General features: G+C 43.6%; 1 protein-coding gene across 4 annotated transcripts in view; it reads right to left on the bottom strand.

The window, feature by feature from the left end:
• Nucleotides 1-21,112, bottom strand: part of MTM1 (myotubularin 1) — a 97,094-nt gene that overhangs the window by 60,367 nt on the left and 15,615 nt on the right. For 3 of the 4 annotated variants that reach the window (XM_057538816.1, XM_057538815.1, XM_007178958.2), the window contains exons 2-4: nucleotides 13,991-14,063; nucleotides 11,403-11,475; nucleotides 9,622-9,716 (exon numbers count right to left, since the gene is read on the bottom strand). In XM_057538816.1, the coding sequence (XP_057394799.1) occupies nucleotides 9,622-9,716; nucleotides 11,403-11,475; nucleotides 13,991-14,053 (231 nt within the window). In that variant the 5' untranslated portion in view covers nucleotides 14,054-14,063. The remainder of the gene's footprint in view (nucleotides 1-9,621; nucleotides 9,717-11,402; nucleotides 11,476-13,990; nucleotides 14,064-21,112) is intronic. The other variant, XM_057538817.1, reaches the window with a different exon arrangement.

Below are 21,112 nucleotides of genomic sequence, written 5' to 3'. Positions count from 1 at the left end.
AGGACACGGGGAGGGGGAAGGGTAAGCTGGGACGAAGTGAGAGAGTGGCATGGACATATATACACTACCAAACGTAAAATAGGTAGCTAGTGGGACGCAGCCGCATAGCACAGGGAGATCAGCTCGGTGCTTTGTGATGACCTAGAGTGGTGGGATGGGGAGGGTGGGAGGGAGACGCAAGAGGGAAGAGATATGGGAACATATGTATATGTATAACTGATTCACTTTGTTATAAAGCAGAAACTAACACACCATGGTAAAGCAATTATACTCCAATAAAGATGTTTTAAAAAAATAGAAAAAAAAAATAATAAAGTGAAAAAAAATTAAAATAAACACCCTGCGTTTGACTGATAATCAAGTACAGATATCCAGGAGGCAGCTGGAAATGCAGAAGTGGAAGATCCCAAAGGCCCCTCAAACTCAAAATGCCCAGAACTAAGCACATGATGTTTCTCTCTCCAAACTGTATCTTCCTATCTCAGTGGCTAGCACTCCATCCGTCCAGTGACAAAAGCTGGAAACCTACAAGTCATCCTTGACATTCCCTTTTCCACTAGGCTTAATCCAATCTCCATGTTTACTTCTTAAATCCATCTTGAATCTGTCCGCCTCTCTCCAATTCTACCAGCAACTTCTCTGGGCCACTGGAATAGACACAGGGGTCTCTTTGCATCTACTTCTGCTCCCTTACAATCTGCCCACCGCACAGCAGCCCAGGTCATCTTCTACAGAAGTAAATCTGATGCTACCATCCCTCTGCTTAAACCATTTCCAAAGCTTTTCATTGCTCAACTCTAAAAACCTAAATCCTTAACGGGGTCTACAAGGCCTAGGTCATCTGGCCACTACCCAACTCTCCTGCTCAGCCCTTGCTGTTCTCCCAACCCCCAACCCAGCCACACCATCACTTTTTCATGCTCCCTCTGGTCCCAGCTCCTCTCCTGTGCTGCTCTCTCAGCTTACTGTCTCCGACCCAGTCCACGCCAAGCATCTAGGGAACTGCTATTCATTCTTCAGACCATGAGTCAAGCATCATTTTCTCAGGACAATTTCCCAGGCTCCTCAAACGACTGCCCTCCTGTGCCGCTCCCAGGCAACACTTAGCATAGCCTGTTGTTACACCCTGGTGTGATTATCTGATTCATGTCTGTCAGTCCCACCGGAACCTAAAGCTTCATGAGGGCGACACCGTGTCTGTTGTGCGTGCCACTCTATCCCAGTGCCTGGCATGGTGCTTGGCACACAGCAGGCTCTCAAATAGTGAATAAAGAATGAAAGGTCGGGTCTGGCGCTATAGAGTTGGAAAGCAACTGACAAGTGAGAAAGAAGAGGGTAAGGACAGGGGAGATAGACATTTAGGGGGTGGGAAGGAGAAATGAACTGCAATAAAGGCAAAAGGACGCATGGAGAAAAGGACAAAGAAAGTGGCAGTAAGCAGCAATACCGACTGATCACTGCAGAGAAGGTAAAAGAGCTGAGAGTCTACCAAGGTCTACAGAACTGAGCAGCCAGAGAGGAGCTTTAACAGGGCGCATGAGCCAGGCCATGAGAGGTGACGGAGTTAACAGTCCGGAAGCAGAAGCAGCGTGTGTGGACTCATTTTTTAATGTTACCATGTGTGATAGGTCAGATTTCTGAAGCTCATAGTTTACAGAAAGACTCATGAAAATCAATCTGTGAATACAGTGTTTTAGAGTATTTTTAGTTAAAAAAATTTTTTTTTGCTCAAAGCATGAAACCTTTGTGTCCTCAGAAGTGTAATGTAGTGGTCTGGGGGAAATGGAGATGGAATAGGGAGAGGATAACCTTCATATTCTTTGTCTCTTTCCCACCTCTTTCCATGAGCCCCTTAGTATCTCCATTTCTTCTCTCAGAGGCACCACTGCCCTTCCAGTGCCTCACTTTTTTTTTGAATAATATTTTCTTTCCCACTTTTTTCCTTATCTGTTTTTCTCCCATTTTGTTTCAGGCCTTCTTCTATTTTTTTGTGAACATAATTTAATGTTATTTCCATTCCATATTTAGCTTGTATATATGTATACCTAATGAATGGTAGATTTTTGGTTGAATAATAATACAACATTTATGTAAACTTGGCATTTTATATTCAGCTCCTCTTAGCCTTAAAGCAATCCGAAAAAGTAGATACTGTATGTCTGTTTTATAGATGAGGAACTGAGTCTGAGAGAGAATAAGTAACTTGTGAAAGACCACATAGGTAATATATATATCAAAACTCACGCTTTTTTTCCACAACATCACATTCCACTCTTAGAGGAAAAAAAAAAAAGAGGCTGAGGGCTTCCCTGGTGGCGCAGTGGTTAAGAACCGCCTGCCAGTGCAGGGGACACGGGTGACAGCCCTGGTACGGGAAGATCCCATATGCTGCGGAGCAACTAAGCCCGTGCACCACAACTACCGAGCCTGCGCTCTAGAGCCCGTGAGCCACAACTACTGAGCCCACGTGCCACAGCCAGTGAAGCCCGCGCACCTAGAGCTCGTGCTCCGCAACAAGACAAGCTACCACAATGAGAAGCCTGCGCACCGCAACGAAGAGTAGCCCCCGCTCGCCGCAACTAGAGAAAGCCCGCGCGCAGCAACAAAGTCCCAACACAGACAAAACGTAAATAATAAATAAATTAAAAAAAAAAAAAGTCTAGCAAGGAAGGGGAAGAAAGAGGATGGTATTGTAGTATCAGGGTAGCAGGGATGCAAGAAGGTGTTTTAAAGAGACTTGAGCAGGTCTGCGGGCTGGGGAGCCAATGAAAACGACACACGTAAGACACAGAGTAACCGGTGGGGCACTAGGGCTCCAGAGGGACTCGAAGCAGAAAGGCTCACTTTGTAAAAGAAGACATCTAGTTCCTTCCTCTGAGATGGCAGAGGAGGAGGAAAGGAATTTATGGGAGCTCAGCGAGGATGACTTTTAACTTTGCAACAAAGCAAGAGATGAGGTCTGCAAAGGAGCTCAGAGGGGTCTGTCACTGGCGTGGTGGGGAATGTGATGAGAAGTCGATCTGAGATGGAGAGAATTGCCAAAGCAGCCACGAGCCCCTTTCTGAGGTCTGAAAGCCCGAACTTGTAGTGGAGCTAAATCATCACTTAAATCCACTGTGTGACTTTCAACAGGAGGGCTCAGTAGCGCACAGCCTCTCGAGCTTGGTGACTGGCAAATTGGGAATGGATGGCAACAAGGGGCAAGGGGACCTGGGGTATCAGCAGGGACTGTTTTAACCTGAAGATCTCAGTCATTTTGCAGCAGCAAAATAAAGAGACGATTTAAGACTGAAATTTAAAAGAAAACCTAGAGTACGGATCCTACGTTCCCACTGACACTCCTACTTACAGACACTCTAGGATGTTTTATTATTATAGTCTTTTTAGCATTATTTCACCTCTTTTAAAATGAAAAAAGGTGCTAACTCCATTAGACGGAAGGAACTAAAAAAGGACAATGTTGAAAAGTTTCCAACGTATTTTTTTGAAAAGAAAAATACTATAGGAACCCTTTTTGTTCATGCTTGTGATAAAGTGGAAGGCAATACAGGTCTGCCACTCGTGTCAGATGCCAGCTCTTGGGTGGTACAGTACCTCGCACCTGCCCAATGCTCATTTCGGAACCAGATATTTGAGAGGCAGAAACGAGGGCCATCCATCCACCTTGATTCTCCAAGTCCTGTCTCCGCGCTGGTAAATCATCAAAAAGCAAAGTCAACAGACCCCATCATGCTAGTCACTCCCAGAAATACCTTTACCCAGTAAAAGTTAACATGTGTTCTGTCCTTAAAGAGGGTCTTGAATGGTATTCAAGAATCTTTAGGTAATACTCTGCCTAAAGAATGAAAGCACTACGGTCCTATCTCTTAGAGGAAACCCTAATGACAAATTTCTCCTTGAATTTAATCCAGGAAGAACGTACTGTTTCCGACTGTCAGATAATGAAAAGTGTACACACGACACGCTGCTCATTCCACCGGCAGTGCTAAGGGTTATCATCTGCTCATATGTGCATCTCCGGAACTCCAGCCTATTTTTAAAGAGGGGTTTGTGGAATGACCGGGAGTGAGACCTAGGAACTTTCAGATGGTATCTACCACTGATGGGGAGGGGGGAAAGGATTTCTTCAGCTTGGGGGGTAGATCCACAGGTGTTTATGTTATTCTTTACAAACTATCAATGTTAAATATTTCAAAATAATTTTTAAAAAAGTGGGGGTGTGAATGGCAGAGATGGGTGGGGATGAATATGTATGAGTTCTAGTGGAGAAAACAGCCAGGGCAGAGAAGCGGAGGGCCGGTGTAGGGAACAGTGAGTAGGCCACCTGTGCCAGCATGCGGGGTGCATAGAGGAGAGAGGTGGGGAGGCGACTCAGGGCTGAGCTGCAGAGGACCAAGAACACTGAGGAATCTGAAATGAGGGAGGAAAGGAGCCACTGAGAGTTTCCAAGTGGGGGGCAGGGAGAATGTCTGTAAGAATGTCTGTGGGAGCCAGAGAGAACGCAGTGGGGAGAAGACGCCGGCAGGGATGGGACAATGAAGACTGCAGAGGAGAACGGAGGAGGGGGGAGGAGGTGACTCCACGGTGACTAGAAGAAGAGTAGCACCATCTAGAGAAGCAAGAACACCCAAAGAAGGAAGTGGCAGGGAGAAAAAGCAGGAGAGTTTTGGCTCGGCCGTGCACCTGGGATGCCAGGTGGAAAGTCAAGGGATCCCCAGCCGGTAGTGAGAAAGGAGAAGCTGGGGCCCGAAGAAAGGTCGGTGCTAGAAAACCAGGACCGGGCTGGGGGGACTAGGGAAGGGGCCGGGCGGCGGCTGCTTTGCCCGGCAGCTGCCGTCAGATGGGCTGAGTGCGTGGGCAAGAGCTCGGCAGGCTCTAAGGAGCTTTGCTGACACACAACGCTAACTGGAGAGAAGCGAGTGCAGCCGGGAAGTGGAGGAAGCCGTGGGGAGAATGAATAGAGAGAAGTGTGCTGAGGGCCCGGGAGCTGGAGAAGCTTCCACCAGGGAGTGGAAGGGGGAGTGGAAGCAGGAGCAAGAGAGGGACCGTCTCCACAGCCTCTGTTCTCGCCGGGGCTCCCAGCGACCTCCCCATAGCCACCCTCCGGGGCCTCTGTTCCTTCTTTATCTCACTGACCCTTGCAACATTTCACTCCCTTGTCCACTGCCTTCCTTCTAGAGATTTCGCTCTTCTCCCCACTTCCACCAAAGCCTTGTCTTACAAGCCTGCCCTCTGCTCTGACTGCGGCTTCTTCCCCTCCCCGCCCCAGAGAGCCGGGCCCCCCGAGGCTCCCTCCGCAGCCGCATCTCTGTTGGCCGTTTGGTCCCCCCAGGTAACCCTGTGGCTAGACCCGGCTGTTACGGACACCCGTACGCTCATCACTTCAGCAGCTTCAGACTCGTGTTTCCAATGGCTCCTGAGCCATTTCCACTTCGCACTCACGCAGCTGTAAGTCTGCACATTCAGACTTGTCCCCCGGGGGCTCAGCTCCAACCCACTCCTTCTCCTGTGATGTCTATTCCCACGAATGGGAGCGGCTGCAACCACTCAAGCCCAGAACCACAGGGGTGATCACTGCCGACTCCCAAGTCCAAATGCCACCCAGATCCTCCTGCCTGGCTCACGGCTGTTCCCTCCTTTCTACTGCAACGTGGGCTTGATTAGGACCTGCTCGCCTGGAAAACAGAGATAACTTCCTGGATGGTCTCCCCGCCTCCAGTCTCCCCCTCCCCCAATCTGTCACACACGCTGCGACCCGACTTCCCTTCCTGAAACGCATGTGTCGTTCCCCACGTGACACGCACACTGCTGAATGGTGACTGATGACATGCTAGAGGCTGGCTAGGCTTCCAGCTTCGTCTGCTCGCTTCCCCTCCACACTCCCGTTCCAGCACATGCCTCCGCCCCTGCCGCAGTACACAGGCCCCTCCATAGCACCGGACCCGCAACGTGCAAAAGCGCCCTATAGAGCCTCCTCCCTCTCTCCCTCCTGTCCGGGAAATGGTCCCCCTTCTTCGAGACTTGGTTCGAACATCACCTCGTCTACAAGGCATTCTGTGACTCAGCATATAGCTAACCCGCCTCTCCCTTGTAACCTCATGGCACGATGCACCCGCTGTGGGCTCTGCCACACGACACCACACCTGCTCGTCTCCGTGTCACGCACCCGGCACCGTGGCAGACTCACCCGGGTGCTCAGTGAGTGTCTCTGGGATAAGGATACGGCCGCGTGAATGAACAAAAGGGTTAATCTGTCTTCCTCACCCACCACAGCGCCTGAGCCCGAAGTATTCCTGCGAGGGAAACTGGAAGCGGTCTTGCCACCGGGGAGTCCACAGATGACAGAGTATTAAAGGCCTAAATAGCCCCACTGGAGTCACGAGATCGAACGCAAGCCAAACCCCTCAAGGTCAAAAGGCGGCTATGGGATTTCTCAACGCCAAACGCAACGGTGGTGTTCGGGACCACCAGGTCTCGCCACTAGTGAAGGCCAGAGAGCGTGACAAATAAATACGGCTGAATTCCTTCCCTGCCAGGCGCCACGCTCCATCCTCGGCCTCACGGCTTGGCGGCGACCAGACACAAAGCATCCCCGGCCTCGGACAGACGGGAACGAGGCAAAGCAGTGAAATATACAAAATAGGAGGCAGTGGCAAGTGCTCAGGAGAAACAAATAAACATGAAAGGGGGAGAGGAGGAGGGGGAGGGGTTTGGGACCTTTAGAGCCCGTGGGCAGGGGAGGTTTCCCAGCGGTAAGTGTGAACATGGGGACACGAACACAGAGAAGGAGTGAGGCCTTCGGCGGAAGCTGGCGAAGCCTCCAGGGAGGACGTGATTTTTGAGGTGGGTTCTGAGGGACGAGAGGGCATCCAGGCACAGTGAAAACAGCCCAGAAGGGCCTCAGGTTCTGGGAAGAGGGCCGGGGCTTTGTGCAGCTGGACAACAGCACAGGGAGAAGCGGTGTGAGTCGAGGCAAGGGAAGTCAGAAGGATTTTTCTGCCACACGAAGGAAAGTGGATTTTACGCTGCGGGCAATGCGGATCCAACAAGAGTTTTCAGACTGCGAAGTATGCTGCTCAGAGTGGAGGGGGGAGACCCCAAAGGACGCCCAGGGGAAGAAGGCCACGTGACAGTCCAAAGACCACGGTGCGTCTACTGCCCGGGACATCGGGGGCAGGCAACCTGCCCTTGACACCTGACGAAACAGGACAGCTGACTCCCGAGGCAGGCCGTGCTCCCACTGCAGTGTTTACATACCTGAACCACACAGGTGTCCGCTTCAAAAGGCCAGTGAGATGGCGGCTCTTTGTCAAACACATGAGAGACATTCACATTTTGCAGCAGAATCCACAATTAATGTTCTTATTTAGGACTTTGAGATACACTATAGTGACTATGTTTTGAGGCTTCTGCATAACCACCCAAAGGGCTTGCTTTATATGATGTTTTCTGCCATTAGCTGCTTGTTTTTAAACTTGGACTAAACGATGTGGCCACTCGGTCAAAATATTTATGTAACACTTGGTGGAAGAAGAAAAAGATTAGCAGTCAGTGTCAAATGGGCATTTTATTCACCCACTCCGCGCTAATCCCTGGCCTCTGGAGTGCCGTATGAAAACGAAATAAATAAAGCTGGCCAAGTGCTCGCCCAATTACAAAAGTAATGTATGCTCACGCCAAGTGGGAGGAGGAAAACAAAAGCATACATAATTCCACCGTCCAACTATCGCAAGTACTAAACCTTTTGGTGTACTTCTTTCTGGTCTCTTTTCAACAGATAGTTTTTGTTTGGTTTCCACAGTTGAGATCACAGAACAGACACAATCTTGTCACGGCACCGCAGTTTAAATAATTTCCCCAGTTCATCACCAGTGACAGCACGAAATGGAACCGGGCATGTGTGGCTGGTCAACAACTTGCTCTAATTCGATTTTTGACGATTCTCGCATATATTAGCATAAAATCTCTCAGTGTGTCCCAATTTGACACTTGGAAGCTGTACAGAATGAGTCTCACTTTGGCTGGCCATATTATATTGTACAGTACAGTATAGTATAATATAATATTATATAATGTTATATTATACTTTTGTTAGTTCAGCCTACAGGTATGTTAACTTTTTAACCAATCCCATCCAACTACTGGATCAAATAAGCTTGAGCCCCTGTAAAGACAGACCTCTTCCATCCTTCACCAATACAACTGGTTTTTATGAAGTAAATGTTATCTACACTAAATTTTACATTAGCAGTTTCACTCCAGTATCTTAGCCGATTAAGACTACTTCAAACCCCTTCCCCTTCCCTTTAACCCCCTTCCAAGTTAAAGGCTTGATACCAGTTACACAGTCTGTCAATAATACTCCCAACGGGTTTCTTTCTTTCCTGGGTACGTAATCATCTGTTCAAATGATAAATTCTACAATTGTTGCCAACTGTTGCCAATGGTTGACATCCAGCTCACTGTTCTGTTAATTTCCAGAATCTTCTTTCACATTCTGGAAAACTAAAACATTTGTTCAGCTCCAGTCTTGCTTAGAAGCCTGAAGAGAGTCACATAAATAAAATGCCCCATCTCAGGACCATGGGGGTCTAGGAACACTACAGAAGTGGGCTCCCACAGCTAAGGCAATAAAAGTAATAAACAGCATTTTTCAGAATTTGGACACAAAGATGAACATAATTTTTTAAAAATCAAAAGGTGCAAACTAATCTAGATTAGAACTGTCCTGAAGAAATTCTGAGGCAAAAGCAGTAAAACAAAAGCTAGATTCCCCCAACACTCTCAACATCTCCTGCGTTTAAGCTGATGTTGGGCTCCTCTTCCACGTGCCCCGGACCTATTTATCCCTCCTCGGTCCAGCCCATCAAAATACAGCTGCCCCTTCAGGCTGGCCTGGGCAACAGCAACCCACCACATCCACCACAGGCCCTTCTGGGACAGCCTCAGCAGCTGTTCATTCATTCTTTCCCTTCTGGAGCATCTCGTCTCCATCACATTGTTCCATCAATGGAACATTCCTTGAAATACCATGGCAAACATCTTATGGCCGTGGAATGAAAAGGTAGAGTAGCACTAAGCCACACCATAGTCATCCTAGTTCTAAACTGCTACCTGGTGTTCTGTAATTGAACACTTGGAAAGTTCTAGAGCAGTGGGCCTTAACAAGGGATTCACATCAGATTCACACAGATCAGCATCCTCATCTGTGGTGTTTTAAAAAATGACCGCTGTGCCTGGACCACAAGCCTGAACATTCGGATGCAGTACATCATGGCATCTGTAGTGGCTGCTAAGCGCCGCAAGTGGTTCTCATCGGTGCTTCTGGTAAAGAACCACTGTTCTACACCTAACTAACTTCTCCAAACTAGCAAATGGGTACAGTTACAAAACTCCCCTCCCCAGATCATCAAGGACAAAACTTATTTTAATTCACTCTATTCCTACATATACAGGTGTTAGTGTGAAATGAGCTTTGCATAAGCCAAAAATTAAGAGTTGAGAAGCAAATATACCCCCATGTTAATCTGATCCACAGTCAATCTTGCAAGGTAGAAGAGAAACAGTTTAGCATTATCTTTAACAGTTAGGGTCATCTTTATGGTCTTAGATTCTACTTACCATTTCCAAACTTCTTAAATAAAGACGATAATTTGTGATGTAAACTCTTCCCTTAATGGGGCCATTGAAAGGACATATGTAAATAACTTCTTTGTCTATTAAGATAAAAAAAGTACCCTAAAATAATGGAAATATATACCAAGATACACAACAAATGGCACTAATTTAATATAAACTATTTGGCTAAGAATAACTACAATTTGGAAAAAAGGTCACTGAAAAGGCCTAAAGCAAGCACTGGCAATGCTTCTACATTACCATGCTAGGTCGAATGGGGCTGCCACTACCTAGGGACAAGGTGATAACAGCTGGAGAGCAGAAGTGAAAGAGGGTACTGACGCTGCTACCCTCAGGTGGTTGTCAAGGTAACTCGTGAACTGCAGACTTCAACCAGAGGATGGCAATTCATGTAGGACAGTCTCACGGACTCACCACCAGATCGGCTTTGAGGTCTGCCAAACCTCTAATCACACAAAACATCATGATGTTTTTAATAAATGAACGTCAGCAGTAGAAATGTTTAGATAGTCTATTCTTTCTCTTTTAATAGGCCAGAGAAGAGTGGAGCTAGATTCATTTCACATATTAAGTAAGATGAAACAGATGGCCAAGAAATTAGTACATCTTTGGTAGAATCAAACAAAAGGAGAAACTAAATCAGGAGAGTTGAGTTGTTATAATAAAATATATCTTTGTCTTATCTTTCAAGGATGTCCTTGAATGTGTTAATGGCATTTGTTTATTTGTTTATTTATCTATTTATTTATTCATAGTAATTTTGAAATCCCTTTCTCCTCAGGTGCTAAATGAAGAATACCCAGTAAGGCTACTTCATGCTCATTCAGTCAGTTACTACCTCAGTGAAGGTTCTGGCACTGATACAGAGCACCAAAACTTTATATATGAAGACCATCAAAAGTAAGCTATCCTCTTTGTTCTTATCCAGAAATTGGGATGGACACACGCCATCAGTTTCCTTTTCAAGACTAGGATCACGTGTGCAAGTCCGTGGACATGGAATAGTTTCTCATGGTGCATGGCTAACTCATTCACACAGGTACCACGTCTATGACCTTAATCTGATTAGCACCATGCTTTCGGCCATTTAAGCTAAACAACCGAGATCTTAGTCAATAAAACGAAAGGTTCTCTGAAACAATGGTAACTGTATCATCACCAAATGGGAATCTGAGAGGGGGGCGTCGACTCTAATAAAAAATGTGAATGCCCACAACATGAGCACTTCGCTTAGAAGCTGTCAGGTGCTTCTGGATTCTTAAGCCAGAACGATCTAGTCTTTCCAAAGTAGATACCTTCCTCGTAATATGAATTTATAATGAAGAAAGTAAGTCAACAATCAGAATGTTACATCAACATAACTAACTTCGGCTATCTGGCAAATGAAAGGTATTTTAAACCACTGTGGTCTCCTATATTTCAAAGAAGAGAATACTTGGACTTTAAGCCTCCAAGTTGAGGCATTTTAAAGCATACATCATAGACTGGAAAACCTTAATACCATTTTGTTCTTATCACCTCAAACCATGAGAGCTTATAGCTCCAATAAGAGACTTTCGAGAGATAATCCACATTTTTTTTCCAAAATAATTCTGTCTTTGGTACAGAGAAGAAAAATATCACTATCCTGGAGAGCATGAAGCTCTTGAGAGAACTCTTTGATCAAGAAATGTAACTTCTAAAGAGTCAGTGGGATTGAAGCCACTTGGTCCTGCCGGACCTCTCATCAATGTACAAAAATCCTAACTTCACAGGCTCCTTACCAGTGATGCGGGTTTCTCCTGGAAGTCGAGGAAGAGCCTCACCGATATCCCGATTAACTCCATCCCTAGAAGTCTGGAAACAAAATGGCGCCATCAGGAGTAATGACATTACGTTTGCACAGGATTTTAAGCAACCAAACAGAAATATCGTTTTCAAAGAAAAAAATTAGAGAAATAGTGACCATTATAGAAAATTGGCACAGAAAATCAAAACGACTAAAAAATACAACTTAGCATTCAACATTCATTAGCTGTGTTAACTTTCAGTCTGTAAATAACATTAGCACGCTTTTCAATGATATTAATTAAACACCCCTTCAAGCACTTTACAGTTAACAGTGTTCAGGAAAGTGATAAAAAGTAAATATTAAGTGTATTCTATAGATACACATATACTGTGGCAGCTTTTTTTTTTCATATTAAATATTTAGTCCTATTTTGTTGAGAGAAGGAATGAAAACTTGATTTCAATGGGGCCTTAACTGAGCAACAGTAATTACAGCATCTTCTCACGACACCAGGAAATAACAGTCACTACACACTGGGTTTCCTATTTTATTAAGATCTTTCTTCATGTAGGTGACAAGATAAGAGGACGGGGTGGCCTGTCATTGAACTTTTGAGCCAACAGGGGCCTTGGGAACTATCTACACACAAATTCTTCATGTGACTTTACTACGTCTCTAGGCCTCCTGGCTTTACAGGTATCCCCATGCATGGTCCTCATTCAATCACCGCAGCCGCTCTGCCAGGCAGGCAAAGTATTAGCCACTAGAAGTGAAGGTGAGCTCTGAGAGGCTCATTTGCCACGTGACTTGGATGTCTGTTTGGGCAAAAGGTTTTTTCACTGCTGTTTTTCATTCATTTTTTTCTAGTTGTTTTCCAAAGTCACGCTGCAATTATTTCATGTACGAAGCTAGTAATCCTTGCCTCAAAGGAGTTTCGTGAATATTAAGTGAAACAAACTGCACAAGCACACTTCTGAGAATTACCAAGGGCTATGCAAATGTAAAGTATTCTGAAACAAGAGAAATGCGGCTTGTGTATTTAGGTGAGGGATAAGCTGTCAAAGAGGGGGGGCTCTGCTGGATTTTTAATGGTTTTAGTCTTTTTATTCAGGTACAAAATGAAAATTCCTAGCTAATTTTCAATATGTTTTAGTGCTTGTAAGCTAAGCATTTCATAAATCGGAGGGTAAGGCAAACTGTTCCCAGCCAGGAATGGCTTCTTCAATGAGGAGCAAAAACCACACGTTTTATATAAACGATAAGACTGGAAAGAAATTATCATCCTCCTTTAACACTGCCTCAAACTAAAAACAAGTATAACGAGCAAATTTAATATTCATACAGCCTTTAAATACCACAGCTCTGGGTCAGGAGAAGAAAGCGTAATTCAGCCACAACATAAGGGAAACAAATGTCTGATTAACACAGGAAAACATGGGATTAACAGAAGATGTACTTTCACAGTAGAGTAACGTTACACAAGGACTTACAATTACCTTCTTGAAGTTACTCTTGTGTTTAGAACTGATCCTTGTACCATAATAATACTAAAATACAATAAGACTTTTATAATTTGGGGATGAAAAGGTCCTTACAAACACGACACCAAAAGCAGAAAATGTAAGAAAAGACTGATGATGTGTATTTCAAAATCCAAACACCATAAATAAAAGGCTAACTAGGAAAAAGTCTTATATGTTATTATATGTATTATAAAGAATAATATATATTATAAAGAGTTGATCGTCATAATTTATAAAGAACGCTTATAAATCAACAGAAAAGGATCCCCCAAACACCCCCAAACACAAATAGGCAAAGGACACAGACAGCCACTTCACAAAAGAATTACAAATGGACAAGAAACACACCTTTAAAAAAAAAACAAACAAAAAAAAGGTACCCTTGTTAGTACTCAAGGAAATACAAATTAAAAGACACTAGTTGGCTCCCTTCTGATTGCTTGGGTATCTCTCTACACTGCTTGTGGATGTGTAAATGAACCTCTCTGGTGGATAGTCGGTAATCTGTATCAAAAGGCTTAAAGGGCCATGAACAAAGCTTATTTAAAATTCCTTCTTTCCAATAGTTGTTCCAATATCTCCCTCTAATTACGCAATTTCTCCTTGACACCTGGAACCATTTTCTGTTAATGTTGTATTTGTTTTGGTCCTATAACTCTTTTATCCTCATAATTAGAAAATAACACCAATATTTAGGAAGGTGTTAACAGCCTGTTCAGCGGGCCCTGGCTTCCAATCTCTCCTTCAGAAAGCTTTCAGGGGCAAGAGATTGCCTAGTATCTTAAATGAAACACTGGAAGTAGTTCACAAGTCAGAGGTTCTCAAAAATGAAGTTATGTGAAAGGATTTACAAACAAACCTCACTGAACACACATAAGGTAATCAGTCTTTTACTGAACAAGGTGGGTTAATAAAACCACATGTATCACAGAATTTACATTATGTGAATAAATAATGAAATTAATAATTCAAGAAACCCAGAATGAGCACCTAATATTCAAATACGAAAGAAGAAATGAGAGAAAGAGGTACAGATAAATCTGAAAACTCAACTTACCCTCTTAATAGACTCATTCTCCAAGGAGTGTGAATTATATTTAGAAGTCGGTGCAGAGGCCATACTGGAAACTCTACCAAGAAAGACAACATTCAATATCAACGGAATTGTATGCAATTTCAAACATATTGCAATTGAGAACAAACAGGAGTACGCTTGACAGGCCCTATTTCCCTCGTAGTCTCCGGTGGGAATGAGACACACGAAGGATCAACCACAACACAGCTCATGGGAAAGAGCTCCGATGAAGGTGCAGGGAACCGTGGAGGAACAGAGAAGGGGGAGCTCAGCAGAAGACACCACACATGTTCCCGGAATTTTTATTCCTAGCCTTCAGACTGTCATGGGAGAAAACTTAATGTTTACTAATTGTGCAACACGCTTCAAATTTCCACATTTCTTAATTTTTAAAGACAGTTAAGAGGCAGCCAGGCAGAGTGATAAAAAGGGGAGACTGCTGAACTCACACTTCTTTCCCCTTTAATAATTCTGTTTTCTCTAAATTAAGGCAAGTTAAAGTGGCATGGATTTGATGGAAATCAAATTAGTAAGATTTGATTTAATCAGCATTTTCTAGGGAAAGTATATACTTCATTTAAATAAGGCATATTCATCACAATTCAGACATAAATGAAACCAGCATATTCAGAATACATACAATACCTTGGTAACCCAGGGGTTTATTTAGACTTTTGAAGATGATAGCAACAACAGGAAACTAAGTAGTGCTTTGGTTAGTTTATTTATCAAAGTTAATGACACAGAGAGATACATATGAAGTCACTGGTGGTTAAACCATATCCAATTCAGCAAGGTGATTGTGGATATTTATAGGATCTTTTTTGCCAGGCTCATTAAAAGACCAACCACTCACTAACAAAATCTGGCATGGAGAACATTACCACCCCTTGGCACAAAACCTAGTGATTTGATAGCTGTGCACTGCTGCTCAATGTCCTTAAGTAAGGCCTGAGAGGTGACAAAAGATGCAGATGAGGGTACCCATCAGGACAAAGAGGCAGCAAGATGGCCAGGTGAGAACAATCTTACAAGATTAGCACCGCCAGGCTTCCTCCACCAGAGCTCAGCTCTCCAAGGGCAAGGCTGGGGGTCCATTTGGGTCACGGCAATCTCCTGGCACACGATGACACTCATAACTACTTGATGAACGAATGACTGATTATGTGCAAAACACACACTACTGTGAAACATGATGATGCTCTGAGCTTGTGTATCAGTTCACCAAATCCCAGAACACCGGCACTAGGAAACTACTGCAGACGCTTCAACATGAACACTTAGGGCAAAATAAAATACTTCTTTATAGAAAGGAATACTAAACTTAAAAGACCTGTAACTATTAAGAGGTAGCACGACCTAAAACTAGAAATAACTTTTTAAAAAAGATTAATGAATAACTCTAGAATGAATTAAATGCAGACAAAATAGTTCAGACAATATAGCCTTGCAAAACCTCTCTAATCATAAATTCAAATCCAGTCAAAATAACCCATTATTCTCTGAGACAGCAGAACGGATGAGATGGACTGGATAGAGCAAGTCAGATGTTTCTGTCCTGAAATTATTCTACTGACTAAACAATATTACATATTTGGGGGATTTTCATCAGGAACGGATATAAAATTACTTTTAGTAATCAGATGCTATAATATTTAAAATGTTTTTATCATATAAGTCAATGTCTTCAAACACATGTTAAATTATTACTGTCAGGTCAACGTAAGACATTTCAAATGCTGGGTTACGTAATCAACTCGGTCTTCACGGTCCTGTTTATAAACCATAAAAGAAAGATGAGTCTTCCTGTTTTCATCAATCCTCATTTAAAAACTTCAATTTAAAATGAACTAAATAGGGACTTCCCTGGTGGTCCAGTGGCTAGGACTCCGTGCTCCCAATACAGGCGGCCTGGGTTCAATCCCTGGTCAGGGAACTAGAGCCCGCATGCCACAACTAAGAGTTCACATGCTGCAATTAAAGATCCCGCACACTGCAACTAAGACCTGGCACGGCCAAATAAATAAATATTTTTAAAAAATAAATAACATGAACTAAATATAACAGAGGAAGTCCTCCTTTTCCCCTTATTTTTAACTATCTGATTGAGCTATATACTATATAACACACCCCTTTCAAGTGAACAATTGAACAGTTTTAAGTATATGCAGAATTGCACAACCATCACCACAATCGGTTTTAGAACATTTTCATCACTTCCCCCGAAAAACCCCATACCCATTAGTAGTCACTTATCACTCCCCATTCCCCCAGCCCCTATCACATATTTGCTTTCTATCTCTATAGATTTGACCATTCTGGACATTTCATATAAACAGAATCAAATAATATGCAGTCTTTATGTCTAAAGCCCTCATTTTTAGAGTTACCCTAGAAAACGCTACTATTAAAAGCTGGATTGAGTACAAAGCTGAGAAATCCAAGGGTCTGGGTAACATGGGTTAGTTCCATGATGAGGTTTGCTTTCAAATGTCATCAGTGAGCCTCTCTTTGTTGAAAGGTTGCAACAGACCCTTGAAATGTACAGGAGCTGGAGCAGCCTGACACTGAACAGCACAGGTACTGAGCCGACTCCATTCAAATCCCGACTGTGCAATTCACTATTTGACCTTGGGTAGATTATTTCACTTCTCTGGGCTTCAGTTGCTATTATCTCTATCTTACTACAGCACAGTTGGGCAAAATGAAGTAATACACATGAAGGGCTTAGAACAGTACATGATATATTTGCTAACAAATTATTAGCGTCCTTTTCAACAATGAAAGGATAATAACTGAATGCTGACGCCACAACCAATTCTTCTACAAATTAGGTCTGACCCTAGAAATACTAGGAAGAAAGTTAACTACCACAGGGATAGTGCGTGGCCAGTGGTGATCTAGCTATAAAGCTTCTCTTGAAAAAGTACATGGAGGGACTTCCTTGGTGGCACAGTGGTTAAGAATCCGCCTGCCAATGCAAGGGGACAGGGGTTCGATCCCTGGTCCGGGAAGATCCCACATACTGCGGAGCAACTAAGCCCGTGCGCCACAGCTACTGACGTCTGTGCTTCAAGAGCCCACGAGCCACAACTACTGAGCCCGTGTGCCACAACTACTGAAGCCCACACACCTAGAGCCCATGCTCTGCAACAAGAGAAGCCACCGCAATGAGAAATCTGCACACCACAATAGAGTAGCCCCCGCTCGCCACAACTAGAGAAAGCCCGCGCGCAGCAACAAAGACCCAACGCAGCCATAAATAAATAAATAAATAAATAAATAAATAAGTAAATAAATTTATATTAAAAAAAAAAGTACATGGAAATACGTCTCATTTGGACCCTGGGAAGCAGTGCAGAGCTGTGGAAAATGTACTAGACGGGTGAGTGCAGGCCCTGAGCTGTCTCTAATATCCATATCTTCATCTATAAAATATCTCTGTTGGTCTAAATGGGGTTCAATAATAATTAGAAGCTATAGTAAAGTTTACAAAAGTCAGCTACCCTTTTGGTTATAGTGTATTTTGCCCCAAACCCCTAAAGATCAAGCTTCAATCCTTCTAATTTTAAAAAACATTGAATTTGGGCTACCTTGGCTTTAAAGTGAAAATTGAAACTTAATTCCCTATATATATGCTAATTTCAGGAATCTAACCAAAGGTAGACTTCTACCTTTTTTGATCCTGAAAAAAACTTTTGTGATGATTTAAGCCCAGTCTTCTCCTATTACAGAGAAGATGACAGGAAAGCCTAGAGAGGGTAGGACAAGACCCCAGCGTGAGTCAGTGGCAGGACCAGCTCTAGCTGACGTCTCCTAACACGGCAGTATCCTTTCCACCCAGGGAAAAGTGCGTCCAAGTGACCTCTATTTTTCAAGAAACCAGGTTGGATGAGACTGGTCCCAGTCTCAGTAGAGAAGGAGTTTTAGAGTAAGAAACATAGTTAGGAAAACTCATCTAGGCAAGCAATCTCTGAGACACCCCCCCAACCCCTTCAAATAAAGCTACATAAAGGTGGCATTATTTAAAAAATCAAATTTTAAAGTCACAACATGGCCTCAATTGTGTCTCTCTTTAAATTCAAGCCAACTAACCTCAATGGTCTCACGGTATCTCCCTCTCTGTCCCTCCCTCTCTGTCCCTTCACCTCTCTTCCCCCTCTCCCTCTGTCTTCTGTCTCCCTCCTCTCTTTCTCTCTCTGCCCCTCTCTCTCCCTCTGTCTCCTTTCCCTACCACTTACCACCTTTCAGATAACCTGTTGCTACTGTCCACCCCACACACCAGAATACAAGCTCCCACCAGAATACAAGCCCCTACCAGAATACGAGCCCCCAGCAGATGAGGATTCTGGTCTGTTTTACTTAATGCTGCAAGTTACAGCACCTGGTACAGTGCCTGGCACCCAGTAGGTACTTAATAGGTATTCATTAAATGAATGAATGAACTGGGCTTTAATAAAGACTCGGCCAAAAAACTTAACTGTTGTTTGCCCGGTATTTCACTTAAGCCAGAAATTTATGCAAGCTTAAAAAAAGGGTAAAACCAATCCCTGGCTAATCAAGACGCTCAAAGCACCATGGCTCTGCGCAGCAGGATGGCATTAACTTCTGGCACCTTGAAGCACCATAAGGAACTTGCACCAAAAAGAACCTACCATCCTGCACTACAGACTTTACAATGGAATAGATATTTCAAATTAAGGTACAAAGACCTCTTCCCCCAAGCCCTTCTTCCAGACTAAGAAACTGATCCCCTCTCCACTGCATATGAAAAATAGGATTTCACAAAACACCTGCGGCAGACGTAACTATAAACGCTCTCAAATAAATAAGGACCATTTTTACCCTTACTGGAAACATCTAAAAGCTGTAGAATTAGAAAATAAATTTGAACTCCACCTCATTGGGCCTTTGCAAGCAAAATCTAAACTCCAAGGGGAGCTCAGTTGCCATGGTCATCGATTTGCAATCGATGGCCCTTGATTAGGGGTTTTCCCGCACTTTCCGTGTACAAACAGTGACGAAAGGCACACAGGCCTTCCTCTTTGGATTTTACGCGCTGTGCTTTCTTACTCTGTGTTGCTGTTTAAATTAAGTTTACAGGTGCTCTCTCTCTGGAGGCTCCCTTGAGAGCTGTGGGAACCTACCCAGTCTGCAAACCAACTTCAAAAGGCTGCCAGCGAGCAAGAAGTCCTGCACAAGCAGCAACTGAGTCCAGAATTCCAAGTCTTTCGAAGGGAGCTTTCTTTATTTGGAAGTCTGTTTTGAAAAAAATGCCAAATACTCAGGGCAGAGCTGCTCAGTACTCCCAGACCCAATGCTCCCCTTGTTATAAAACAAAGTTGTGCAAAGCCCCTTTGGCTAGCCTGCAGTGAAAGTCAGGGATATTATCAAACCAACCACAATTTTAAAAATCATCAATATAATGCCTGAGCTCCAGGATAAAGGAGAAATATAATAAAAGGACAGTGGTTTATAATAACGTATTTTTCAATACAAATTACACTAAAAACAAAAACACCCCCGTTTCCAATTTGGCCTCTAGGGGGAGTTTCGCCCCCAGTGAGAACCACTCGCAAAGAGAGTTCTGTTCTGCACCTGAATGCCCAGAAACACAGGATTTACAAGACTAACTTGTGCTGACTTTTGCATTAAAGTTGCTCTGACCGTAGGCCACCTCGGAGGCAAGAAATGAAAAAGATGTGTTAAGATGCGCTCAACCAAACCACCCCGCACCAAAGAGAAATGTTCACGCCCCAGCCATTTAGAGACCAGGAACAATCAATTCAACCTCTATACTTGCTCATCCCACATGAAGACAAACAATGAACTGCAAAAGTAGGAGTTTATTTCATCTTTATACATTTTGCTTTGAACAAGGGTTGCAAACTTTTTCTGTGAAGGGCCAGAGAGTAACTATTTTAGGCCTTGTGGCAGCTACAGGCAATACGGAAATACAGGGGTGTGGCTGTATTCCAGCACGACTTTATTTACAAAAACGGGCTGCCACCCTCTGCCTTAAACTATGAAAATAAAGTTATTTCCAAGTGAAATTTCTTCAGCCAAAGTAAATAATAATGTCCTTTTTTAAAATCTTTTATATTGTTTTATTAGTACTTCTACCAGCAGTCTGTGTGCACTTTTTTTTTAACATCTTTATTGGAGTATAATTGCTTTACATTGTTGTTAGTTTCTGCTGTATAATAAAGTGAATCAGCTATACGTATACATATATCCCCATATCTCTTCCCTCTTGCGTCTCCCTCCCTCCCACCCTCCCTATCCCACCCCTCTAGGTGGTCACAAGGCACCGAGCTGGTCTCCCTGTGCTATGCGGCTGCTTCCCACTAGCTATCTATTTTACATTTGGTAGTGTATATATGTCCATGCCACTCTCTCACTTTGTCCCAGCTTACCCTTCCCCCTCCCTGTGTCCTCAAGTCCATTCTCTACGTCTGCGTCTTTATTCCTTTCCTGCCCCTAGGTTCTTCAGAACCATTTTTTTTTTTAGATTCCACATATATGTGTTAGCATACGGTATTTGTTTTTCTCTTTCTGACTTACTTCACTCTGTATGACAGACTTTTAAACTAATATGTAAGCCATTAACCCCACCATTCGTAGCTTATACCTTGTAAAAATGCACTATGACCAGCTGCAAAATTGTGTGACACAGCTGAAAAGAGGAAGGGAATCTGTATTCGGACCAGTTTGGCTTTCAAATCCCAATTTTGTCACTTGGTTAATAACAGTCATTCGACCTTGGACAGACTGCAGTTTTGTCTGTGAAATGGGCATGATACTACCTACTTCATGGGGCGGTGATAAGTAACGTGTAAAATGCTGGCACGGCAGAGGGCAAAACAGAGGCACTCAAATACCAGGTCCCTTCCTCTTACAAGAGATGCTTTGAAGTCATTCCTCAAAGTGGCGCTGACACACTAGGCCGGATTTTCCATAAAATATACAATATCTAACACTGCCTAACCATTCTGCACACATTTTCTAAGATAATCCACCTAATCTTGGCAAAGCTCTGGACAGCCTTAAAGCAGGTTATTCTCAAAGCATGCCTACTTCCATTAAAAAAAAAAAAAAAAAAGA

Source organism: Balaenoptera acutorostrata, chromosome X (genome assembly GCF_949987535.1).
Source record: "Balaenoptera acutorostrata chromosome X, mBalAcu1.1, whole genome shotgun sequence".
Lineage (NCBI taxonomy): Eukaryota > Metazoa > Chordata > Mammalia > Artiodactyla > Balaenopteridae > Balaenoptera > Balaenoptera acutorostrata.
This window is presented reverse-complemented; position numbering and strand designations above follow the sequence as displayed.